This window comes from Oryctolagus cuniculus, chromosome 21 (assembly GCF_964237555.1).
Source record: "Oryctolagus cuniculus chromosome 21, mOryCun1.1, whole genome shotgun sequence".
Taxonomy (NCBI): Eukaryota; Metazoa; Chordata; class Mammalia; order Lagomorpha; family Leporidae; genus Oryctolagus; species Oryctolagus cuniculus.
Window position 1 is genome coordinate 25213583 of NC_091452.1, and position 27772 is coordinate 25241354.

Sequence of the window (27772 nt, forward strand, 5' to 3'; positions counted from 1 at the left end):
AAGGAGACAGGCAGCCTGTGTGAGTGATCAGGGAATGGAGCATCAGATGTGCTAATTTTTCCAGACCTCTGTTCATCTGCACCAGCTGTTCCTTCTGCCTGGGACTTGGTTCTCATTTCCTGGCCAGCATAGGTTTTCTAGCATACAAGATTCTGCTGCATCTTAAGATGCTTCTCAGCCCTCAAGCATGAAAGAGAGGATGTGTAGGTTCACGACTTGCCTGGGTACAGGATCCGGCTGATCATCCCGGGCATCACCATGAGGAACAAGGGCAGTAGCTTCAGGTACCCACACATGATGCAGGCAGCTTTCACGTGAGACATGTCCTTGCCAGACAGGCAGCGCTGCACCGTCACCTGCCAGGAAAACAAGACATGCTCATGAAATGATCTGAGCACGATTTCTCTTTTCAAGGCTAAATTAAAAAAAAAAAAAAGATTTATTTTTATTTATTTGAAAGAGTTACAGAGAGAGATAGAGACAGAGAGAGAGGTCTTCCATCTGCTGGTTTGCTCCCCAAATGGCTGCAGCAGCCAGAGCTGAACCAATCTGAAGCCAGGAGCCTGGAGTCTCTTCCAGGTCTCCCACGTGGGTGCAGGGATCCAAGCACTTGGGCCATCCTCTGCTGTTTTCCCAGGCGCATTAGCAGGGAGCTGGATCAGAAGTGGAGCATATGGGATGCCGGGCTGCGGCTTTAACCCCCTGTGCCACAGTGCTGGCCCTGGCTTAATGTTACAATAAGAAATGATGTCATGCTTTTTAAAAATAAAAATAAGGGCTTTGGGAGTGGAATCCTTACTCTTTGCGTAGTGTTTGATCTCTGTGAGTCTCAAATTTCTCATCTCTGAAACAGGTTTATCTCTTGTGGGCCTGTCTGAACATCTGGCATAGCGTGTGTAAGACTGTTGGTGTATAGAAGCTGATACACATTAGTTACTGTAGCAGGCTGCACTATGCAATGATGGTAGTGTGTTCTTCCAGGTACAAAGCTGTCATAGATGATGCCCACACTTGTGTGTTTAACTTGTGTCTTGAATATTGTTCACATCATCAGCATTTCCCTGCTGTGATAGGGCAGTTGCCTTATTGAAAAACTGAGTTAGGCACGGACACCCCATAGTTAGGGATCCATTAGAACATCACGTAACATAACATATGGGAGCTAGCCACCTATATTTCTTCACCAGTCATTCATAGTTATGTAATAGTCTTGGGAAAAATGCACATAATTTCAATGTTTCTACCTAAACTGTGAAATTTCTTAACTCACAAATTTCTAGAAAAGTAGGATTTCTACTCATAATGCCCCTTCTTATTATTTTTTCGGTCTAGGACTGTCCAAAAATAGAGATGTCTTTTTTTTTTTTTATTCTCAATCTGCAAGGGACATCAGTGGGATCATTCAGGGTTGGAGAAGCAACTGGCATTTTTATACAGAGCTCTAGAATAAGTTGGAGGGACAGCAGCAGTAACAGGCCGGGGTTGAGGGGGGACCCTGTTAATAGGCCATCATGGTCGGAGACTTGATCTACTGGCGAATGTGATACCAGTTACAGAATCAGAGATGAACTACAGATACTAAATATGCTTCCAGAACTCAATGGTGAGATGACACACATTTTGGTAGATATATTGAGAAGGTCAGTTCAGGATATAGAGGAAAAATAAAACTGTGGCTACAGGTTCAAGATGGGCTAAGAATTGTGAAATGATGAACTTGAAATTGACAGAGACTACCCAGGGAGAAGAAAACATCAGCAAACAAGCAAAAATAAAAATGATCCAAATGGTATACAAATGAATATTAAAAAATTAAAAAGAGAAGATATTTGAATTAATTTTCATCTACAAAGGCAGAAAAACTGGAGGAGGTTGAACAAATACAATAAAAACTATGTGTTTTCTATGAGATGAGAAAGAACAACGTAAACAAATTCTCTTTCTCTCTCTCTCTCTCTCTCTCTCACACACACACACACACACACACACACCCCTCACCTGGTCTGTGCACCAGTACCATGCAGCTACAATGGGCATTCCAAATATCAATCCTGGCCATGGAACATCACCAGAGACAGGATCTCGGAAGACGTGGAAGGAGTTTGCCGGAGGAGTATAGCAGCTGGGGTCAATGGTCAGGTTTTCTGCCTCGATGACAGATGGAATGGCATTCATGTACTTTTCTTTAAAGCTCTCATAGCCTCCGACTTCATCAAATGCTGCAAAGACATCAGGTAAAATGAACTGGCCTCCAGAAATCAAAGACTCTTGATCTTTGTGGTTACTCCTTTGTGGTGGAGCTACACGAACACTCCCATCAACCTGGTCAGATCCCCAGTTGCCTTCTCCCCCCACTCCTGCCTTTCTACTACTTCCACTGCCATAGACCCTGACACAAGATGTTTTGTGTGAAGTCCTAAAGCAAAAACTCCAACTTTTCTTCTAGTAGTTCTCTTTAAAAAATTTTTGATTCGACACCTAGCCTTCTGTTAAAAATGAAACTGGTACCTAGAAGACTAATATGGATATTGTACCCCCATCCTGATCAGAAAGAAAGATAAAGGTGGGCTCTGCTCACAGAGATTAACGGAGTCATCCATCAGAAGTCCCAACTTTTATGATAGGAACAGGAAGCAATGGGCTCTCTTCCTAAGTCAGAGCCTGGTTGTTCTGAGCACAGTCAGGTTTTTAGGGGCAACACACTGTTCTGCTTATGTGACCACTCAAGATTGGGATGACGAGGAGCAGAAATTGAGGGCAATGGGTCAGACTTGACCAAGGGACATGGGAAATGAGGGCCTGACTTTTTAACTTAACTTAGGTATCCACAAATAACTACTGGCAACTATACCATGTTCAAGCCTTATCGCTCTGGATTTCTTGTTTTGCAAATCTTTCGGATTTCGCCTCACGTGAGGTGAGTGTGAGAACACTTTGAAAAGTTTGAGGAAAATAGAATTAAAGTAAGTCCTTTTGGTTCAAAAGTTTCTTCACATTTAAGCATAGCGTTTTTTCATAAAATGCATTTTCCATAAAGGGTTTGAAGGTGGTTTGTATAAATGCATTTCAAATTTTTTTGCACTAAAATAAACATGTCTTTTAAAAACATTTCCCATGGTCTTTTGAAGTATCTTCATATATCCAAGTTCTGTGATTAGGTGTACGTGTTTTTATGATTATTGTATTCAGTGAAACTCAAGTGTTAGAGCACAGGAAAGAGATGTTTCTTTCCATCACATACCCTTTTTATTGTGTGCATGGGTTACCTACAAAAAGACAAATAGCACAAGAAAAGGAAAGAAAGATGAGAAAGCTGTAAATTTTATTAATCCATATTACTTGTTGGCATGAGTTAATTAAGATATTAATTAACTGATGAGATTAAGTGAGAGTCCAACCTATATTTGTGTATTTGCTGTGATTTCAGTATGACTTGAGATTGTGCCCAAATGGTTCATGCGTTGGACTCTTGGTCCCCAGGAGTGTGATGCTGGGAGTGGGGTTAGTGTGGAACCCTTAAGAGGCGGGATCCAGTGGAAGGTTCTGAGGTCAATTGTGGGTGCACCCCTCAAAGAGTTTGTGGAACTTTAGGCTCATTCTAGCTTCCTATTTGGCAATGTGTTCTCTCCTTCGAAGACATTCTCATCATTGGGTGCCATGCCCAATGGGCTTCACTAGAACCCAGCTGATGACAGTAACATGCCCTTGAACCCCAAGAACAATGACTTAGGCTTGTTTTCCTTTATGAAAGTAGTCCAGCCTCAGGCATTTCAGTATAGTAACAGAAAAGAGACTAACACCATCATCCAGCAACAGATTGAATAAGGTGCTATTTTAATGGCTATTCATTCAGACCAATCATAAAGACTGATTAGATAATTAACATTCAGTTATCTAAACCTTCCCTAATATTTAATCTTTAATTTCATGGAAATTCTGTCCAAATGAAAGGCTTCTGTGCTTTGAATCCAATGTAACAATAATTCTCTAAGATCATCAACCCAGTGCTACTGATTTTGTCCATTGTGGAGCATATGATGGTTCATGGGACCAGGGCACTGGGCATGCTGTTACCACTTACCAAACCCCATGAGAATGAAAGAGCCAACCAGCATGATGAAAGCCTGGAGGGTGTCGGTGTAAATTACTGAGGCCAAGCCGCCTGTCGAGAGAGAGATCAGAAACAGGGCACGTGGGTTATGGGTACTCATCTGTTTGCCTTCTCTTTTCTGCTCTGCTTCACCCATATGATGGGACTAGCTCAGCAGAGTGCATATGGCGATCTCTTGGCTGATTCATGAGCTGTTCTGGGCATCGCCTTTCCCTAGTTCTTACGTGTTTCATTGGTTCTCCTATTTTCCTTGTCTTGCCTTGATTCACAGTTTCTATGAATTATATGGAGGTCCATCTATCTTAGTGTGAGTTTTTAATAGTGAGAAAGGGGAAGGCAAAATGCTCAGGTTGCAACAGTTTTCCTTAGCAATCTCAACTCCCCCCACCCAACCCCAAATCTAGCAAAACCATGTGGCTCTGGTATTGGGACATATGATCATTTCATTAATAGAATACCAGTTATGGCTACTTACTTGTGTTTTGCTAAAGTGAGGTATGAAGAAGACCTTGTTCTCCAATTCTAGGCTAATCTAAGTCAGTGAGATATTTCCTTTAAGCAGTGTCACGGAGAGAACAAGACTTACTCTGCAAGTGGAATGTGCTCATCTCCCACTTATTCTGAAACACGTTTGGTGTGCAAACATGTCTCCAGAACCATCTCAGTTGTTCAAGCTGTTGCTTTCACTTATTTTTTCCAGCTCAGCCAACATGGTTCAATTTCCGTAAGTTAGTGTGCATGAGATGCTACATCAACACATCTAGGTTATGAGAGCCTCCTTGCAATGTTGCTACACCCTTTCTCTCCACAACCGACCCACTGATCCAGTTCTCACCTCCTGAAGGTGCCATTCATAGCCACGGCCACACCCTGGCACCTGGTATTTACTTGAGTTCACCTTGACTTGCCTGTCTTCTATCTGAGCTGTTATTTTATCTCAACCTTTCATTGGTGTGATATGTTGATGTTTAAACCCCAATCTGGCTCCAAACACACAGCTGAGCCAAATCACCAGTTTCCCGCCCCACCTGCTGCAGTATTTTCCTCAATCAAGATGCTCACATTTATCACTGAGGATTCTTTTTAAGATTTTTCAAAAATTAATTTTTGTTATGGCTACAATGTGACACTCCAATGCATGTATTCAGTGTGTACTGATCAAATCAGGTAATCAATTTCCCCTGACTTGACATTACTTTTTAATTGGAGGCGTAGAGCTTCTTTCTTCTCATATAGTGGCTAGGAGGTTACTGTGAACTATATATAGTCTGCCTACTATGCTGTGTAACTGAAAGAATTTATTCCTTTGATCTAACTCTGACTTGATGTCCATTATCCAGCTCCCTCTAACTTCCCTACCTCTCCAGGCCTCTAGTAATCATCCTTCTGTGTTCAGATTGAAAACTTTCAGCTTCTACATATGAGGGAGAAAATGTAATTGTTTTTCTGTATCTGACTTAACATAAATGTCTGTTTCACTTAACATAAATGTCCTTCAATTCCAATCATTTTGCTATAATAACAGGATTGCACTTTTTATATGACTGAATAATATTCCATTGTGTATGTTTACATAATTTCTTGATCCATTTATATGATGATTGGCACCCTGGTTGGTTCCACATTTGAGATATTGTGAGCAGTGTTGCTATAAACATGGTGGAGTAGATATCTCTTTGATATAATGATTTGATGTCTGTTGGATACATACCCAACTGTGAGCTTGCTGGATCATAAGATAGCTGTATTTATTGTTGTTAAATAAATCTCTGTACTCTTCGGAGAACTCAAGGGGCTTCCATAGCCTTGGAAACTCATAACTGGTGCATAGGGAGATTACTGATGCCATAAACAGGAGTGTCAATTTGTAAAGTCAACAACAGGAGTCACTGTGCACTTACTCCTCATGTAGGATCTCTGTCCTTAACGTGCTGTACACTGAGGCTTAATGCTATAACGAGTACTCAAACAGTATATTTCACTTTGTGTTTCTATGGGGGTGCAAACGATTGAAATCTTTACTTAATGTACACTAAACTGATCTTCTGTAAAAAAAAAAAAAAGAAATTATCAATTCCCAACTTGACTCTCACTGGGATTAAACATGACAATAGGTCTGATCTGATTTCATCATCATTTAAAAAAAATCATCTATTATTTTTCACTTTATGTTTCTGTGTGGGAGCAAACTGTTGAAATACTTACTTAAGGTATACTAAGCTGATCTTCTGTATATTAAGATAATCGAAAATGAATCTTGATGTGAATGGAAGGGGAGAGGGAGTGGGAAAGGGGAGGGTTGTGGGTGGGAGGGACGGTATGGGGGGGGAAGCCATTGTAACACATGAGTCGTACTTTGGAAATTTATATTCATTAAATAAAAGATAAAAAAAAAATAAATCTCTGTACTCTTTTCCAAAGAGCTCAGCTGTTTTATATTCCTCTGAACAGTCTATAAGACTTTCCCTTTCTTCACATCCCAGCCAGCATTTGTTACTTTCTGTCTTTCCAATAATAGCCATTCTAAGAGAGGTGAGATGACATTATGGTTTTGATTTGCATTTCCCTGATGGCTAGTGGTATTGATCATTTATCTATACATTTGTTGGTCACTTGTATTTCTTCTACTGAGAACCATCTCTTTAGATCCTTTATCCATTTTGTAACTAGATTGGTTGTTTTTTTGATTGTTGGATTTTTGGAGTTCCTGATAAATCCTGGATATTAGGGGCTGGCACCATGGCTCACTTGGTTAATCCTCCACCTGCGGTGCCAGCATTCCATGTGGGCACTGGGTCCTAGTCCCGGTTGCTCCTCTTCCAGTCCAGCTCTCTGCTGTGGCCCGGGAGGGCGGTGGAGGATGGCCCAGGTGGTTGGGTCCCTGTACCCACATGGGAGACCAGGAAGAAGCATCTAGCTCCTGGCTTCGGATTGGTGTAGCTCCAGCCATGGCAGCCATTTGGGGAGTGAACCAAAGAAAGGAAGACCTTTTTCTCTGTCTCTCTCTCACTGTCTAATTCTATCTGTCAAATAAATTTAAAAAAATCCTGGATATTAATCCATTGTTGGATAAGTGACTCACAAATATTTTCCTACATTCTGTTGGCTGTCTCTTCACTCTTCACTCTATTGATTGCTTCCTTTTCTATCCAGAAGCTTCTGAGTTTGATATAATTCCATTTGTCTAGCTGTGTTTTGTTGCCCTTACTTTCAGGGTCTTAAAAAGATTATTGCCTACACCAATGTCTTTCCCCTGTGCTTTCTTCTTATAATTTTAGAATTTCAGGTCTCACATTTGGGTATTTGATCCATCTTGAATTGATTCTTATATATGGTGAGAGGCAGGTATCCAATTTCATGCATATATATTATCTATATCTATATTTATAGATATAGTTATAGATATATATCGTTGCCAGCACCACTTATTGGAGATTATCCTTTCTCCAATGTATGTTCTTGGCACATTTGTCTGTATGTATATGGATTAATTTATGGGTTCTCTAATCAGATCCACTGATTAGAGTGTCAGTTTTTATGCCAGTACTATGCTGTTTTAATTACTATAGCTTTGCAGTATATCTTGAATTCAGATACTGTCATGCCTCCAGTTTTATCAATACTATTATTAGGTCAGGATCACTTTGGCTATTTTTAATCTTTTGTAGTTCCATATGAATAATGAGATCTCTTTTTCTAATTCTGTAAAGAATGTCATTGGTATTTTGATAGGGAGTGTATTGAATCTGTAGGTTGCCTTTGTAGTATGGGCTTTTAAAACATATTTATTTGAAAAGCAGAGAGAGAGAGAAGGAAAGAGAGAGAAAGAAAGAGAGAGAGAGAGAGAGAGAGGTCCACTGGTTCACTCCCCAGTTGGCTGTGGTGGCTAGGGCTGAGCCAGGCTGAAGCCAGGATCCTGGAACTCCATCTGGGTTTTCCACAAGAGTGGGAGGGACCCAAGTACTTGGGTCATCTTCCATTGCTTTTCCAGGAACATTGGCAGGGAGTGAGATCAGAAGTGGAGCAGCCAGGACTTCAACCGGCTCTTACATGGGACACCAGCATTGCTGTGCCACAGTGCCAGTCCCAGTATGGGCATTTTAATGCTACTGATTTTTTCAGTTCATGAGCAAGGAATATATTTTCATTTTTTGTGTCTTTGACGATTTCTTTCATCAGTAATTTATCATTTTCATTGTAGAGATTATTTCAAAAAATTTTTTAAATATTTGATTTTTTGGTAGCTATTGTGAATGGGATTTCCTCTCAATTTCCCTTTCAGTAAGACCATTATTGGTACCTAAAGATGCTGCTTTTTGTCAGCTAATTTTGTATCCTGTGACTTTGCCAAATTGGTCTATTAGTTCTGATAGCTTTTTGGTGGAGTGCTCAGGTTTTCCCACAGACAAATTCTCGTCATCTGCAAACATGGACATTCCTGACTTCCTCCGTCCCAGCTTTGATTCCTTTTATTTCTTTCTGTTCCATAACTGCTCTTCCTAGCACTTCCAGCACTGTATTGAATAGCAGTGGTGAATGTGGACGTCCAGATCTGGGGGGAAATTCTTCCAGCTTCTCCCCATTTAGTATTATAGTGATTGCTGGTTAGTTATTTACAGCCTTGATTATTTTGAATTATTTTCCTTCCATACCTAGTTTGTTTTTATCATAAAAGGATGGTGCATCTTTTCAAATGCTTCTTTGGCACCTGTTTAGAGGGTCACATACATTTTGTTCTTCGTTTTGTTGTTGAGGAACTAACTCCAACACTTCTCAACTATTCCAAAATATTAAAAAGGATGGAACCTTGGCAAACTCTTTTTATGAGGCCAGCGTTACTCTGATACCAAAACCAATCAAAGACACAACACGAAAAGAAAACTACAAATATTGTTGATGAGCACAGATGCAAAAATTCTCACCAAAATATTAGCAAACCAAACTCAACACTACAGCAAAAAGATCACGACCAAGTGGGATATATTCAAGGGGTTCAAGGATGCTTTGCCATTCGCGAGTTAATTGATATATTACTGAGGATCCTGCTTTATTCTTCCTAGTTGTGCTTCTGGCCCTGTGTGTGACCACCATGGTAGGAATGAAATGGTGTCGTCGTTCTGGGCGTGGTCAGCAGAAGGCGGCGTAATTGAACAAAACATGCAACAGACTCACCAGTGATGGAGTAAACAGCAGTGATAAACAAGAGAATGAAGATTGCTAAGTAAAGGTCCAATCCCAAGGCCAGTTGGATGAATACAGCTCCAGAATATATGTCTGACTAAAAAGCAAACAGGCAGGACGGGACAGAAACAGGCATTTCAGGTCACTAGTTTCTCTGCTCCAGTGCCCACTCTCCTTCCCTTCACCCCTCTTCTCCCCTGCAAGTTTCCTATTCATGCTTCAAGACTCCACATAATGTCTCCACAGCCAATAGCTTCCATCAGAGTAAAGCTTGGAACAGTGGTTTTCACTCTCTCTTCAATAGTCTCATAACAGCTAGTTTTGTTCAGCCAAGACAACTATGAAATGTGGTGACGTGAGAATTTTTTCTGCACCATGAGACTTAGAGATGCTGAGTAATTGCTATAGCAACCCTCTCCACTGTGATGGAGCACTACACCTGTATTCTTAAAATTGGTATTCTTATTTGTCAGTGTTGAGTTTCACTGTCATGTATGTGTGTTTTTATTTTGCCACAGTTATATACAAGATTGGGTTTGTTGCAAGAGATGAGATGAGTAATAGTTCTTCTCTATTTTGTAAAAGCTTCAATTGCCAAAATATCACTTCTTCTTTTAAAACTTGAAAGAATCTACCCTCACACTTTTCCACTACCCTCAACTGCCTGTAAGGCAGGTATTATTACTGGAATCATTTTTCACTTGAGAAAACTGAGGCTTACAGGAATCTGTCCGAGGGCACCAAGACAGCAGGTGGTAGGCTAAGGGTTTGGATCTACACGGTGTAACCCCAAAGTTCACACAATTATGCATGTTTTAATGATGCTACTGTAGGATTTTACTTAATGAAATATGTCAGGGTCACTTAGAAATGTAATCAGTGTGCAAAGCAATGAGAAGTAGGGCTTTCTGAGCCTGTATAAATAGTGATCGGTATAGACAGATAGATGACAGGCAGGCAGATGGATAAGGAAGACCTTATTCATAACTGAAAGCCAATTGGTTGCTATGGGAGGAGCACTAGAGTTGGAAAGTCCTCACTCGATGACTGTTGGAGCACAGGTGGCCCCTGCCCCTGGCCACTGCTCAAAGATGCAGCCCCTAGGTTTGCCCCAGTTGGAGGGGCTCATTATGGCTCACGTTACTGTTATCGCTATGCAGACACGGCTAACACTCTGAGCATAGGTGGGGAGACTCAGGTGTAACCAAGTTCAGTGTGAGGTTGGACAGCCAAGCGATTGCCTCCACCACCCTACCTCCAATCCCCAGCAGGCAGCATTTCATGCCTCCAGCTGCCTGGGGAGTAGGACTGAAATGTGAGTAGGACTTTGCATTGGAGTTAGGAGCTGGGTTTGCTGCAGTGAGACCTAGTGGCACATAAAGCCCAAATGCCTCTGTGCCCAGGCCAGTGCTCACAAACACAGTCTCCAATTTTGCTCTTGAATCAGGCAGAGACTTGTGCTTTGGTGGGATGGATTTACTTTGGCCTCTGTCACCACCACTGGGGCATAGCCCTGGAGCATACCCTGGGACTAAGTCCCATGACTATGGGACTCAAGGGTGATCCAGCTTTGAATCAGTCCAGGAAGGCAAGAGACAGCTTCCACTGGCTCTCGGGCAGGAGTAGGGCAGGAAAATGAGCACAGGGATTTGGCTTAAAGCTCAGTACCAGTTCCACTGCAGTGAGACCCAACACCAGATGCTTCTATCCTCAGGCCAGTATTAGCACACAGAGTCTCCAAACTTTTCCCCCAGCATAAGGTGGATGCCTGGGGTAGGGTGGTGAGTACTCCAACCTGCATCACCCCAGCCTCTTGTGGGATTTGCATGTACCCATAAGTCAGCGCAGGACCCTGTAGCTGCAAAGTCTCAAGTACAAGCCAGCTTAGTGTCTGTCTGAGCAGCCAAAGGGCGACCTTTAGAACAATTCCTAAAACCATGGACAGACAGCAAGGAGCAAGACGCCGGCCCCCCAGGGAAGTAAGGTACCAAAGTGAGCACAGCACTGCATCTTGAATCTGGTAAAACCATCACCAGGTGGAATCCAAAGGTCCCTGTTCTCAGGCCAGCGCCTGTGAATGTAGTCCCCAGACTTGCCGTGAGCACGGCAGTGAGGGTGGCCATGACTACTCACTTGATCCCTCCCCCAACACCAGGCAGCATTAATACACAGGGAATAATTGTCTGCTTGGGGGAAGAAAAGGTAGATAGATACCAAGGCATTGTATAGGAACCTTGGACTGGCACTGTGGGGATTCGAACACCCCTGCCAGCCTTCGGGCCAATGCTACACAGCTCCAGCCGCAGTATGCTGACCATACCCCTGCCAATGCTTGCACCTAAGGAAACCTGGCAATTCCTCCAAGTGTCTGGGCTGCTGCTCCCACAAGTCCAGCCACAGTGCTGTGAGGGACGACACCTCTGGGGCTCAGGAACCTGCCACACTGGTTCCTGCTGAGTTCTGTGCATCCCTTCTGGGCCCAAGAGGAGTGCCTCTGTGTCCCCAAAAGTGTTGCCATCAGTTGTTGTGGAGGAAGACGCAAGGAGAATGCACTTCAGTGTAGAACTGTAAATAAAGCCAACACAGCTGGCCAAGCAGGTGTTAAAATGCAGAAACAGCAAATCTAATGTGCACATTAGCAGTGTACGGACACAGGCAGCATGAAAAGTAAGGCAAGCTGAGTTCCCCCCAGATAACACAAGAAAGCATTAGTAACAGTCTCCAGAGGAAAAGATGGTGACGAAATACCTGATAAAGAATTCCAAAGGAGGGGTTTTCTGGCAATGCAATTACTAAATCGAGGGGAAACTGTGCTTTTTAAAAACATTGCATTACATTTACAAATAAAGCAGCTCATCACTTCAGAAAAAAGGGTATGACCTACGGAGGTTAGCACTCAAGCCTGTCTGTATCTATCTGTGTCTATAGCTGTCTCATTCATGCTGATCCACACAGAGAGATAATTACTGAACCTCAGCCTTTTGTCTCACTCAGGCATCTCTATACACTATCTTATTATGATAACCTACATTATCTCAGTATGGATGGCTGTTCTGTATTATATAGTACATATTATATAGGTGTTAATGGATGTTTTTGAAATAGAATATTAGCTATGTCTTTTTATTGTAGTAAAATATAGCTAACACTTGCCATTTTAACCATTTAAAATGTGCAACTCAGAGGCATGAATCACATTTGTAATGATAATAAAATATTTCTTGGGGCCAGCACTCTGGCATAGTGGGTAAAGTCGCCACCCTCAGTGCCGGCATCCCATATGGGTGCTGGCTTGAGTCCCAGCCGCTCCACTTCTGATTCAACTCTCTGCTATGGTCTGGGAAAGCAGTGGAAGATGGTCCAAGTCCTTAGGCCTCTGCATCCACATGGGAGACCCTGAAGAAGCTCCTGGCTCCTGGCTTTGGATCGGCTCAGCTCCAGCCATTGCGGCCATGTGGGAAGTGAACCAGCAGATAGAAGACCTCTCTCTGTCTCTCTGCCTCTGTGTCTCCATAACTGCTTTTCAAATAAATAAATAAATCTTTAAAAAATAAATATTTCTCATGATAAAGTAGATTTGCAAAGACCCAGGCTTTTCCTTTGCTATAAAGGGCATTATGGACACAACTCTCAGTATTTGAATAAGGATCATGGAAATTAGATAACAGCAAGTAAGAAAATTAGTTTCCCAGTTTTAAAATTTGCAGTGTGGGGCTGGCGCTGTGGCATAGAAGGTTAAGCCTTCACCTACAGTGCCAGCACCCCAAATAGGCACTGGTTTGAGTCCCAGCTGCACCACTTCTGATCCAGCTCCAAGCTAATGCACCTGGGAAAGCAGTAGAAGACAGCCCAAGTGTTTGGGCCCCTGCACCCATGTGGGAGACCTGGAAGAAGTTCCTGGTTTCTGGCTTTGACTTGGCCCAGCCCCTGCTTTTGTGGCCATTTGGGGAATAAACCAGCAGATGGAAGACCTCTCTCTGTCCTCTTCTCTTCTCTTCTCTCTCTCTCTCTCTCTCTCTCTCTCCTCTCTCCTCTCTCTGTATCTCTGCCTCTTAAATAAATAAATAAACCTTTTTTAAAAATTGCAATGTGATTTTCTAAAAGATTCTCAATGTTTCTATGAAATACTGAGGCATAAAGGGAATCCTTCCCATTCATTAATAGTTCAATTCATTCCCATTAACTACTCCCACTCCATACCGAATCTCAATAATGTGTGTTATTGGAGGTGGAGAACCAGGGAACACACCATCCTTACCCACCTGGGCAGGAGAGAGAGCCTTGTCCTATACTTATTCCTCCTGAATGATCTGGTTAATAAGTACCCACTGCAGGATCTGTTATCAGGGTGTAAAAGTACACAAAAGACCACGCCTAAAATTAATCATTGCTAACATCACTTAAAACACAACACTGCAGGTAAGAGTGAACTCCTGCTGTATTATCTTCCCAGCTGACCACTGGACCCCCCCCCACACTCAGACCCTGCACCCCCACCCATCTCATCAACATTCCATTCCAGGAAGGTCCCTCAGGGACCTCTTGGGCTGCTGTCATTTGGACTAAGTACCTGTTCGTTCTCTCTAGAACCGTAAGGCTGCAACTGTGGAAGCCAGTGGAGAACTGGGAGATTGGCAAGCCCTACGCACGCGTGGGAACATGGGAGCACAAAGCACCCAATACTCCTGGGGTCCTATGCTTCTTGCTGCCTCTGTTAACCTGCCTACCCTGGACTGCTTAAGGGACCCCTCTATGAAGACCACCTCCAGCTCCATCCATCAGGGACCACCTTCTTTCCTGGGCATGCACCACAGGCACCCCCCACCCTGGTCCATGCTCTCTAGTCTAGCTTGAATTTTAAGAGTCTGATTATGTCAGGTATAGAATTCTTATTTCTTTAGCCATACGGTGAATCCTGCTGCTCAGGAATCTCTTTTACCCAAACACAGAGCTCAGTAGCACGCAGTAAGTGCTGGGAAACAGTCACATTTCACTAGGGTGGCTCAGGCCATCTCAGCACCTGCTTTATTCAACAATGATTGAGCTCAACAGAAGAGCAACAGTGAAAGTGAGTTCTCCCATGACCATTGAGACACCTGTCTGCCTGCCTTGTGAATCTGAGACTATTTCATGACCACTGACAGGTACACCAGATGCAAAAAGAATGATTATTTCCTTGTTTTCTACACCTGGGACTGAAATTCAAATTTCGTTCTTTTTTTTTTTTCCTACCCCTGATTATCTCCAAGGCATATGATGTTTAAATTCCTTTAACATTTGTTTGTGGTACGTGTTTTACAGTGACAGTCTTAGACCAAATGGGGTACATTTCAGAAAAGTCAACATCATAATATAAGACACTCCCCTTGGGTCCATGTGTCCGATAATCAAACCGAAACTGAAAATGGAAACTCTGACTGACTCTGAGAAAGAATAGAGGCAGTGTGGAAAAGGCAGGGGAGCAGAGAAGTCCTCTTCTGTCCTGCTAATGAGCTCTGCTACTTGAAGGAAACACTTGATTTCTGTACACCCGTGTTTCGTATCCTTAGCGAGTGGGTGGATTTACACTCTGGAATCTCTCACGGCCTGAAAGTCTCCCCTCTATAAATAAGGGTCTCCGAAGCTCCTTTATCCCATTAAGACTTGGCAGAGAGACTCTCGGGAGTTTAAAGCATCTGTAGGGTTTGACGCTACAAGGACAGTCAGCAGTCTACACAAGCAGGCTCTCTGACCTTGACCCCCTGACCCAGACCCATCCGACAACCCCTCGAAGCCCGAATGTCAGGAATCACAAAACTCACTGAGATTCTCAAGACCACAGAGATGAAGATGGAGATGACGGACAGGTAGACCTGGAGCCGCTTCCCACCAAACCGCTTCTTGAGATACTCCGGCATGGTCATCACCTGCAGAGACAACCGTCAGTAGGATCCGCCTTCAGCACTCGGGCATCCTGATTTTACAACTGTTCATTGGCTTTTAAGGGCAGGTAAGTGCCGAGTGCTGCCTGCTGGGAAAGCAGAGGTGAGAAAGGCCCAGCTCCTTGGCAGAACGGCCAGGCTGGCATGAACAAAGGCACTGGGCAGACCATCCTGGGGCCTTTTCCCAGCTCCAATATTTATCATATATAAAGTTATATATATATATAAAACCTCTGTTATCTCGTCTGTGGAATAGGAGGAGTTCAATATGAAGGTGCATGTAAAGCACCACCCACAATGTCAAGTGTCTGTTACAAACTCAACTCATATTATTATTATTATTATTAATTTTTTAAAAGATTTATTTACTTGAGGCAGAGGGAAAGATGGAGAGAGTGAGATCTTCCATCTGCTGGTTCACTCCTCAGTTGGTGGCAGTGGCCAGGGCTGGCCCAGGCCAAAGCCAGGAGCCAAGAGCTTCCTGTGGGTCTCTCATGTGGGTGGTAGGGGCCCAAGCACTTGGGACCTCCCAGGCCATTAACAGGGAGCTGGATTGGAAGTAGAGCAGCTGGAACAGGAACTGGCACCCATTTAGGATGTTGGCATCCTAGGTAGTGGCTATACACAGTATGGCCCCATAATTTTTTATCATTTCAGAGGCTGATGTGGTGGCATGGTGAGGTAAGCTGCAATCTACAACACAGACATCTCATATCAGAGTGCTGGATCAAGTCCTGGCTTCTCTGCTTCCAATCCAACTCTCTGCCAGTGCGCTTGGAAAGCATCAGAAGATGGCCCAAGTACTTGGGCCCCTGCACCCACATGGGAGTCCCAGAAGGAGTTCCTGGCTTGGGCCTGGGCCCCTGCCATCCATGTGGGAGTCCCAGGCTCCTGGCCTTAGCCTGGGCCACTGCCAGTCATTGTAGACACTTGGAGAGTGAACCAGCAGATGGAAGATTGATTTCTTTCTCTCTCTCCCTTTCTCTCTCTCTCTCTCTTTCACTGCCACTCTGCCTTTCAAATAAATAAATATTTTAAAAAATTTAAAAATTATTTTCACTGATAATGTTTCATTCCAGTTAGAATGATATTACTTGTAAATAATGAACCACAGTTTGATAACTGGACAAATTTATTTGATTATCTTTCCTGAGAAGAAGAGAATTATTAGATCCCTAATAGTGAAAAAACTATGGATTTTATAATTGCAATGCAAAATTAACCATGTGTTGAAACAGCTTAAAAAAAGGCAGCTTTCTAATTTCTTTATACTAGACTGAATTCATGATTTAATCTCCCCCAGCATAACAGAATGTTGAATAAATACTTATGCAATATCAAAAGCAGTAAGAGGAAGTAGGGATGGACCAGAAGCTGAGAGAAACCACTGAAGGATGCTGAACCACACCCAAGAACCCACACAAGGGTTCTCTGTCCTGAGTCCTTGCACTAGGATAACCTCCCTCAACAGAGCCTGTTCAAGTCTGCATCTAGAAGGGACTCAGGATGAATGAAGGGTGAATATTTGATGGCCTGCAAGGAACTGGTCAGAAGACTTGCCCCGTGAGATCACTAATCCCAGAAACAACCCCAAGGTCCAGGCACTCAATGGTCCAAACCTCAGCAGCCTAAGGAATAAATGTAGACATTTGACTCAGCAAGACAGGGCAGCGTCCCAGTGTGTTGGCAACCCCTGGATTGAAGGGAACCAACACAGCTGTAGTATGTCCAATCTCTAATTTTAAAAAAGGAACCACATAGCCGGCGCCACGGCTCACTAGGCTAATCCTCCGCCTAGCGGCGCCGGCACACCGGGTTCTAGTCCCGGTTGGGGCGCTGGATTCTGTCCCGGTTGCCCCTCTTCCAGGCCAGCTCTCTGCTGTGGCCAGGGAGTGCAGTGGAGGATGGCCCAGGTGCTTGGGCCCTGCACCCCATGGGAGACCAAGAGAAGCACCTGGCTCCTGGCTCCTGCCATCGGATCAGCGCGGTGCGCCGGCCGCAGCGCGCCAGCCGCGGCAGCCATTGGAGGGTGAACCAATGGCAAAGGAAGACCTTTCTCTCTGTCTCTCTCTCTCACTGTCCACTCTGCCTGTCAAAAAAATAAAAATAAAAAATAAATAAATAAAAAAAAGGAACCACAGCTGTTGGGATGGCAAAAAAAAAAAAAAAATAGAATGAAGGAAAGAATCACGTGTTGGTGAGGGTGCAGGAAAATCCAGGGACAAACGATCATGGAGTGGTGATTTCCTTTTTTTTTTTTTTTTAAAGATTTATTTATTTATTTATTTGAAAGGCAGAGTTACAGAGAAGCAGAGGCAGAAGGTGGGGGGAGAAGTCTTCCATCGGCTGGTTCACTTCTCAAATGGCTGCAACAGCTGGAACTGAGCTGATCCAAAGCAGGTGCAGGGGCCCAAGCACTTGGGCCATCTTCCACTGCTCTCCCAGGACATAGCAGGGAGCTGGATTGGAAGTGGAGCAGCCAGGACTCGAACCGGCACCCATATGGGATGCCGGCACTACTGGTGGCAGCTTTACCCACTACGCAGCAGTGCTGGCCCCAGAGTGATGATTTCTTAAAGGGAATGATTTTTACCTCCCATCAGGGGGCATTTGAAAACAGCAGGTGTTCCAGGTGTCTAATGGGCAAAGCCCAGGGACACTGAACATCTGACAATGCACAGGCCAGCCTTGCACAACACAGCACTCTACGGCCAGAATCACTGTCAAGTGTTGAAATTAAGAAACCCTGGGTTAGAGAATACTCATTGTAGGTCCACAAGAAGAAAAGTAAGTGTCTACCACTTCTCTTCCCCTTTTAAGTTGTTCACTCAAAACATTTAAACTCATGCATATTTATTGAAATCACCCCTCTTTCAAAAGTCCCTCATGTTCTCCTCTGTAGTGCTGAGAGTAGGAGGCAGCCTAGGGGTTCATCAATAAGGTAGTGAATGTGTCATAGCCAGGAAGAAAATATAAAGTAAACATGCATACCTAACTTGAGAGTTTTTTTTTTTTTTTTTTTTGACAGGCGGAGTGGACAGTGAGAGAGAGAGACAGAGAGAAAGGTCTTCCTTTGCCGTTGGTTCACCCTCCAATGGCCGCCGTGGTCGGCGCGCTGCGGCCAGCGCACCGTGCTGATCCGATGGCAGGAGCCAGGAGCGAGGTGCTTTTCCTGGTCTCCCATGGGGTGCAGGGCCCAAGCACCTGGGCCATCCTCCACTGCACTCCCTGGCCACAGCAGAGAGCTGGCCTGGAAGAGGGGCAACCGGGACAGAATCCGGCGCCCCGACTGGGACTAGAACCCCGTGTGCCAGCACCGCAAGGCAGAGGATTAGCCTACTGAGCCACGGCGCCGGCCAGTTGAGAGTTTTAAAAGACAAATCCAAATACAGGGAAAACAGAATAAAGTCTATAGTGGAATATCATTTACATAAATTAAAATATATAAAGAGATTTACAAAAGTTCACAGAAAACACATTTGAGAAAACCATACATGGATTTCAACATTCTTCGCACCAAAATAAACTGATCTCTTAACTCCACTCTCCATGAACTTTTTTATACTTTTTTTTTTAGTTTTCAGACTGAACAACTTTTACATTTTGCCATGTTCACTTCATATGTAGATATTATATGCATACATGTATATACTATATTTTTTGGAAACAGGGATATTAGCATCACAACATGAGGGCTTTGTGATATTGTCCACAGTGTGGGGAAAGAAGGGTATATTGTCATGTGCACTGTTCCACTAACGTTTGGAAGTCCCCTTACGCATTCACATTTTCACTCATGCACAGAATTCCACTACTTTTCATCCAAGTACATTTTATGACCTATTCCATCACGTGGACATTTGTGTAGGAAGAAGATACATTGAAGTAGCGAAGGAAAAGGAATGTGATTAATTCAGCTCTGAGGAAGTGAACGCCATTAAAAAAAAGAAAAAAAAAAAAAAAAGAGCCCCTGAGAACTTTACAGAACAAAGAAAATGATCAGACCTCAGACGGAGAGGTCCACTGAGTAGAGCGGGTTGAGCCCCAGTCCTTCCCTGGCTTCCCAGGCTCCTGTCCGGTTCTCCGGCTCCATCTGTGTCCCACCTTCCAGCCCCAGGCCAGGGCACACTGCACCTCCAAGGACCCCACACCTCTGGTTCTGGGCTGTGTTCACCTTACTCCCTCTGCTCAGGCGCTTCTTCCTCCCTTGCCTTTACATGACCAGCCTCTGCCAGGTCCTCAGGGCTCCATTCAGACAGCGCTTGCTCACAGATGCTTCCCTGGATGCACAGACTGGATCCGGTACCCTGCCACGCCCCCCTGGGGTCACCCGGCATGACACATGTACAGGAGATGCAGAACTGATGTTTCCTCTCAACCTGCTGATGGAGCGAGGGCTCCCGCTTCACAGAGAAATATCCGATCCCATGCAACAGACTGGGTGCTCTTGCACTGTTTCTAAACCCGAGGAGGCCTGGGTCAAGACATCCAGCCCTTGCCGGCGCCGTGGCTCACTAGGCTAATCCTCCGCCTTGCGGCGCCGGCACACGGGTTCTAGTCCCGGTTGGGGCGCCGGATTCTGTCCCGGTTGCCCCTCTTCCAGGCCAGCTCTCTGCTATGGCCAGGGAGTGCAGTGGAGGATGGGCCAAGTGCTTGGGCCCTGCACCCCATGGGAAACCAGGAGAAGCACTTGGCTCCTGCCTTCGGATCAGCGCGGTGCGCCGGCCGCAGCACGCCGCCGGCGGCGGCCATTGGAGGGTGAACCTTTCTCTCTGTCTCTCTCTCTCACTGTCCACTCTGCCTGTAAAAAAAAAAAAAAAAAGAAAAGAAAAGAAAAAAGAAAAAAAAAAAAAAGGCGTCCAGCCCAACTCTCCCTGCTGGCTAATGTACAAGGCTCACTCCCCACTGCCTGGGGTCTCCTTGTGGGTGTCCTGAAGGCACCAAACGCTCCCCCAGTTTCTAAGTGAACTCGGTGGTCCCCTGTTCTCCACCACCTGATTCCCCTCTGCGATCTTCCTGCTATGTTCCTGGTAGCCTCATGTCTCCAGACCCTGGAGCTTCAAGTCTTAGAGCTGCTCCTAACACGTCCTCCTCCGGTGCCTCCCCTTCTCGTCTGCCATCAAACCTGGTGTCTCTACCCCAGAAGCAGCTCCCCCTTCCCTGTCTGTTTCCTTCCTAGAGCCCTGTAGGATGTTGTGTGAACTTCTACTCGAGTGCACTCTCCACTCAGTTGTCTGAGGGGAACTCCTCGAAGACAAGAACTGGTCATGACCTTACAGCCCCTGGGAATCTTACATTGCTGATTTCCAGAACACAGGGTGTGACTTTTTACTTGTATTTTTTTTTTAAAGTCTGAAACAGGAAACTTTTATTTAAATAGTGGAGTCTTAATTTCTTTGCTATAAAACTCCCTCCCTGCAACCTGATGGAAACAAAGTTCTATATACCATATGAGCAAGGTTTGTCAGACTTTAAAAAAGTGAAAGTGAAACTTACGGTTAGTTTTTAGCCTTCTGGAGACACTTAGATGAATCCTGTTGACCCACCTGATAATGTGCTTCCCACAGGGAGGGCAGACTTGGCTATTGTACTTAATGCACAGTTATTTCATCAAGTGCTTTTAAGTCTAGGAGATACACAAGTCCTTCACAATTGAATCATCTCCCACGACTCTTTCTTTATGTCCTATCTTCACAGTAATTGCATCTGACCGGCAACTTTTTCACTTTTGTATGTGTGTTTTTTTTTTCTGACCCTCTGTCATACGACATGTCTACCTACAGGGCGGGGTGATGCTCTTATTTCTGATGGCTCAAGTCAGGTTACCCCTGAGCAGCTTTTTTCCAGGGTTCCTACACCAGGGTGACACCTGCCATGGTGGTCATTATGCGGGGCCAGCACCCGGTTCTCACTTGAGTGCAGCCACACGTTTCTCTTGGAGCTGTTGGGGAAGGAGGTTGATGTTTCACTTGCCTTTGCCTACTGATAGGCCAGAGCAAGGCTGGGCTCATGATCACACAGACAGAATGTGTGCAAGTGAACGCCTGACAGATCCACACTAGCAGATCAGGAGCGGAGACCTGGGGATACTCACCCCTGCCTTGATGTAAATGGGCACAAAGACCCACCCTAGAACCAGCAGCAGCAGCAAGGCCTACAAGAGATCAAGAAAAGCAAAGTTAGGGAGCTTGTGGTCCTTATTTTTCACGATATCTGAGTCTGAACCAAGAAGTTTGATTGTCTTCTGTCCCATTCAAGAATTTATGCTACCCAGACAAATGTGGACCTCTGTTTCCTGGGTTTCTTTCTTTCTTTTTTTGTTTTTTAAAGATTTATGTATTTGAAAGTCAGAATTACACAGAGAGCGGAAAGGCAGAAAGAGAGAAAGAGAGAGAGAGAGAGGTCTTCCATCTGCTGGTTCACTCCCAAGATGGCAGCAATGGCTGGAGCTGTGCTGATCCAAAGCCAGGAGCCAGGAGCCTCCTCTGGGTCTCCTATGCGGGTTCAGGGGCCCAAGGACTTGGGCCATATTCTACTGCTTTCCCAAGCCATAGCAGAGAGCTGGATCGGAAGTGGAGCAGCCAAGTCTCAAACGGTATCCATAAGGGATGCCGGTGCTTCAGGCCAGGGCATTGACCCATTGCGCCACAGCGCTGGGCTGAGTTTCTATGATTCAGAGACCACAGTTTGCTAGGGCTTAGGAGATGACCAAAGCTGTGTGCTGAAAGACAGTGGATTAGCAGAGATCAAAGCCTAGTAGGCTGACTGTTCTCAAGCTCAGGTCATCCTGGCTGAAAGGAATATTCTGGAGCATCAGGAATTCCATAAGAGGGTGCTCCAAAAAGTTAGCAGAGAAATCGAGTTGAAAGGTCAGTTTATTCTGGTGTAACAGTTTTGATCTGGAAATCCTTGCAGGGTCTTTTCATGACACACATCTTCCACAAACAGTTGGAAGCACCTTATATACAGGGTAACAAAGCAATGAGAGACATTTTTGGAGATATAAAAAATATCCCCAGTGCTATCTAAACCTCATTACATATAATAATGATAACAATTGTCATCTTAGCATTAATGAGTAACGTGTACAAAGAGTCTCCACGTTTGTCACTCATGATCTCTCACTGCAACCAGGAGGGCCAAGTGTCATGGGCAGAGTTAGTCTTGTCTTACAGAGGAGGCATCAGAGCCTCCTAGGTATTAAGGAAGCCCATGGCCTAGTCACCACATGGCCAGCCATGAGCTGGATGATGGGCAGGTGGGAGAACTGTCCATATAGAACACAGGATCTGATAAAGAGTGCACAGAGTCTATGGGTGAAATGATAATAGAGTGGTTAGGAATCTAAACACCCTGTCTTGTAGTGTCTCCCTACCAGCTCTCAAAACCATTCACTCCCCACTCTGTGGTGTCTCTCTTGGTCTGCATCCCTTCCCTTCTCCCCCATGTACATTGGGACAATTGATTCCTTCTGGAATCAGCCCCAGGAAGCTCCCTTGACACGTGCCCAACCTCAGCCATCATCCGTGGGAGATGCCCCTCCATGGGCTCCTGCAGTGGATACTCCCTTCTTTGCAATTTCTACACCATAGTGAGTGCATGCTTGTCCTGACCATCAGAACACAAGTTTCTGCAAAGAAGCAACCACACTTGCAGGGTTTTGCAATGTTTTAAGTCCTTGCGTCTAATGCAGGGGTAGACAGGTCGTGTCTGGGGGGTAGATAAAATTGAGGACTAAACTGGTCTAGCAGGTCAAGTGAAAGTGGGCATGCAATCATATAGAATGACATTCCTGGTGGGAATAACAGTTTGAAAAGATATCAGAGGTAAGTCGTAATATGCTTGGAATGTTCTAGGTGGAATGGGGTCACAGAGGGGTTTTAAAGAAAAGAAGATAGAAATTACAGCAAAGAGGAGTATATCCCATAGGCATTTATAGAAGACTCTGGGATACGAATTTAACTTAAAGGAACAAGGCTATACAGGATGCCACTTACGTTCCATTCAAATGTTGCAATAGCAATTCCAGAAGCTGCTGCTGTCCCAGCCAGCCCCACAAAGTGGCCACTGCTGATGTTACTGGCGAAGAGAGAGGCACCAATCTGGAATTGAGGAGAATAGGCTAGGATGAGAATTAAAGGATCCAAATCAGACTTCTTGAAATGGGCAGACATTGAGACGTTTTGGTCACTGCTCCTCAGAGCAGCCAGTGACTGCTCATGGGCAAAATCCAGCCCCTCGGGGCCGGCACTGTGGCATAGTGGGTAAAACTGCCATCTGCGGTGCTGGCATCCCACACGGGGGCTGGTTTGTTTCGTGGCTGCTGTACTTGCTATCCAGCCCCTGCTAATGCATCTGGGAAAGCAGTAGAAGACGGCCCAAGTGCTTGTGCTCCCGTACCCACGTAGGAGACCTGGAAGAAGCTCCTGGCTCTTGGCTTTGGTCTGGCCCAGTTCCAGCCACTGCAGTCATTTGGGAATGAACCAGCAGATGGAAGATCTCTCTCTGTCTCTCCCTCTCTTTGTAACTCTGCCTTTTACATAAATAAATAAATATTAAAAAAATCTAGCCTCTCACTGGTTCTACTGCCTTCCCAGGAGCTTTAGCAGGGAGCTGGATAGGAAGCAGAGCAGCCCAGGCTCAGCTGGCTCTCTGACATGAACTATTGGTGTTGTGGGTGGTGGCTTAACCCACTGTGCCACAGCATTGGCCCCCATTATTCTCTTTTTAAACACAGACAGGAGATTCTGTTTTTCTCTGCAAACTCTGGGCCACTCACCGGCCACCAGGCCACGTCTCGACCAGCCAAGAAGAATTCTCTTACAGTGCTGCGGTTTGTCTTCAGTGTTGCCTGAGAAGAAAGGAGAACATGTGGATCACATGACAGCAGGTGCACCCAAGATGTACAAGATCCCCAGTGCTGACAGAACTTCCTACTATCTGATGGAGCATTGGTTCCTGAAGGCCTTCATGATCATGGTTTCTTTTCATTTATATAAATGATGTGAGGTATCACTAGAGCTGGGATTGAAAGAGAAATTGCAGCCTTTAATTCATTATTAGAAACAAAGAATGAACAAGGAGGAATCAATTGTTCAATGCAATAAGCCATGTACTGAGAAGGCAGTAAAGGAAAATCGATAAAGTGAGATAATAAAAATAAAAATGTTTTCCCAAGCTCTGGAGATGCCAAACAGTAAGTCTAAAGTTCTCAGCGTTGGCTTTGTTCAGATGATGAGATTGCAAGGGGCAAAAATCCACCCAGTGAAAGCATTGCTCAGGTCACACACAAAGAAATGATTCTGTTGGGCAAAGACATTTGTGAAAATCCCTAAGCTCATCTTAGTTTTATCACACCACACCTCTCCCGCCCCAAGACCCTCTGCCCACCCCCCCTAGCCCTTGTGTCCACCCTGACAGCCCACTGGGCTCCCACGTACCCACATCCCAACAGTCATCACCACTATGAAGTAGACGACAAGGACAGAGATGTCAGCAGCATTTTGGAGACGCTCTGACAGTGGAGGTGGCTCTGGGGTCCCAGCCATGGTGCTAGGGCTTGATGTGCTGGCCATGGCTGCAGGTGGTGCTGTCTCCACACCAAAGGGGGCCTCTTTCTATTTATATATAAATAAAAGCCCTGGGTTAATGATCAGCGTCAGGCAGGTGTGGTGAGATACCGGAGCCACTTCCTGGGCATGGGGACCTTTAACCCTGTCCTTGCAATCTAGGCTCTGAGACCCTGGCCCCCTTGCTGTCGGTACTAATCTAGCAGGATGTGAGAAGGAGCCATGAAGAGTTAGCAATGGGGGTGAGAATTGGAAGGGGAGAGTAGTGGTGGTGTGGGGTTCACTGAGTGGAAATCTGGGGTATTTAAGGAGATCTGAGCAGGTCAATGAGGACAAGGATGGACGAAGTGCAGAGGTGAAGGGTCCAGGTTTGGAAAGGACAGAGTGATGGTTCCTGAGAGAACAGATACGATTCTCCACCAAGGAATTATACATTTGGACAATTACGTTAATTATACATTTTATGGGCTTAAAAGCCCTGTGTTTCTCTGGAACAGGCAGTCTGAGTGGATGTCGCATGACACATCAGGATGGTGGCCATTGGGTCAGGACGAGAAGTAGCTAGCTCCACAGGCATCATGTGTGCAATGTTGAGGGCATGATGCCATGACTGGGGACCTGTGGGTCCATGAAGGCAGCACACCTGAAGTTAGAAGTTAGTTTTCATTTTTATTTATTTATTTTAATTTTTTTGACAGGCAGAGTGGACAGTGAGAGAGAGAGAGACAGAGAGAAAGGTCTTCCTTTGCCGTTGGTTCACCCTCCAATGGCCGCTGCGGCCGGCGCACTGTGGCCAGCGCACCACGCTGATCCGAAGGCAGGAGCCAGGTGCTTATCCTGGTCTCCCATGCGGGTGCAGGGCCCAAGCACTTGGGCCATCCTCCACTGTACTCCTGGACCACAGCAGAGGGCTGGCCTGGAAGAGGGGCAACCGGGACAGAATCCGGTGCCTTGACTGGGACTAGAACCCGGTGTGCCAGCGCCGCAGGTGGAGGATTAGCCTATTGAGCCATGGCACCGGCTAGAAGTTAGTTTTCATATTTGCTGTTAAAACATGCATAACATAAAGTATGCAATTCCAACCTCATTGACATCTAAGATTTTGTAGAATTAAGTACATTCTCCGCCACCCATTTTCAATACTTTTCCAACGTCCTAAATAGAATCCTGTACCCAATGAATAGTAACTCTCTCTTCAGCTTCTGGACTTGTATTATACTTTGTATCTCTATGTGGTTTTTTTCGTAGCTCATATAAACAGATTTGGACAGTATTTTTCTTGCTGGGTCTGGCCTATTCTGCTTAGCATGATGCTTTCAAAGTTCATCTATTATTGGAACATGGATCAGAATAGCATTTTTTAATATAATGAGAACAGATTTCATGCATTTCATATACACAGTTTTAAGCACATAATGAGAGATTCTACCCTCCCTCTCTCCTCCTTCCTGCCTTTTTTTTCTTTTAACTTTTGCAATAACATACTTTCAATCTACTTTATAATCACAGGCTTAATTCCCTATTGAATAAGGAATTCAAGTAGAAAATAGAAAGACCACTATTCTGCAAGGAGCATAGACAAAAGCTATAAACAATAATCAAATCTCAAGTTGCCAATTTCACCCATATGCATCGCATTTTTTATGCTCCAAGTATTAGCAACCATGTATCAGAGGAAACATATAATATTTGTCTTTTTGGGTCTGAACTATTTCACTAAGTGAAATGGTTTCCAGTTGCATCCATTTTGTTGCAAAAGACAGTATTTCATTCTGTTTTATGGCTGAGTAGTAGTAGTCCTATATATATATATATATATATATATATATATATATAAAAACATGTTTTCTTTATCTAGTCATCAGTTGATGGACATCTGGGTTGTTTCCATATCCTAGCTATTGTGAATTGAGCTGGCATAAAAATGAGAGTACAGACAATTCTTTCATATGCTGATTGCATTTCGTTTGAGTAAATTCCCAGAAGTGCAATGGCTGGGTCATATGGTAGACTGATTTTCAGATTTTTGAGGAATCTCCATACTATTTTCTATAATGGTTGTACAGAAGTACATTTCTTTCCAAGACTTTATGTTTCACTGCATTTCCATACCACATTTTGTTTACCAGTTTTTTTGGGGATAGATATGTGGGTTGTTTCTACCATTAGCTGGTGTGAATAATGCTGATAAAGATGTTGCTGTTCAAGTAGCTATTTGAGTGTTTGCATTGGGTATGTGCTTAGAAGTAGAATTGCTGGATTATTTGATAATTCTGCCTTAAACTTCTAAAAGAATTATAAGTATAGTTCATTGTGTGTGTATGTGTTTTTTTTTTTGTTTGTTTTTTTACAATTTAGATGCCATTTATTTCTTTTCCTCATCTAACTACCCTGGGTAGAACTTTTGTGTTAGTCTATTTTTCATTACTTTAGTGAAATCTAGACGAGGCTACTTTTGGTCTATTGTTCTGGAAGTAAAAGGGTTGGGGGCCTTACTGGGCAATGATCTTCTTGCTGGCAAAATCCCAAGGCAGCATGTGTCATCAACGTGAAAGATGCATGAACCACGTGGGTCTGTAAAGTTTCTTTCCCTCTTATATATCTGCCAGGATTAAATCATGAGGGCCACACCCTAATGTCCATTTTATTTTATTTTTATTTATTTGATAGATAGAGTTAGACAGTGAGAGAGACAGACAGACAGAGAGAAAGATCTTTCTTCCGTTGGTTTACCCCCTAAATGGCCACCACGGCCAGAGCTATGCCCATCCAAAGCCAGAAGCTAGGTGCTTCCTCCTGGTCTCCCATGCGGGTGCAGGGGCCCAAGCTCTTGGGCCATCCTCCTCTGCCTTCCCACAGCAGAGAGCTGAACTGGAAGAGGAGCAACCAGGACTAGAACCCGGTGCCCACATGGGATGCCGGCGCCACAGGTGGAGGATTAACCAAGTGAGCCATGGCGCTGGCTCCCTAATGTCCATTTTAAATTAATC

The 27772-nt window shown here is 44.5% G+C and overlaps 1 protein-coding gene across 2 annotated transcripts in view; it reads right to left on the reverse strand.

The window, feature by feature from the left end:
* The window catches only part of SLC5A4 (solute carrier family 5 member 4), a 43116-nt gene extending 18328 nt beyond the window's left edge, over positions 1-24788 (reverse strand). Inside the window, exons 1-9 of one of the 2 annotated variants that reach the window (XM_070065685.1) lie at positions 24654-24686; positions 23993-24064; positions 23211-23315; positions 21308-21367; positions 15094-15198; positions 9284-9389; positions 4082-4162; positions 1999-2219; positions 221-356 (exon numbers count right to left, since the gene is read on the reverse strand). In XM_070065685.1, coding sequence (XP_069921786.1) covers positions 221-356; positions 1999-2219; positions 4082-4162; positions 9284-9389; positions 15094-15198; positions 21308-21367; positions 23211-23315; positions 23993-24064; positions 24654-24671 — 904 coding nt within the window. In that variant the 5' untranslated portion in view covers positions 24672-24686. 2 annotated transcript variants of the gene reach the window in all.
* Positions 24789-27772: the final 2984 nt, after the last annotated feature.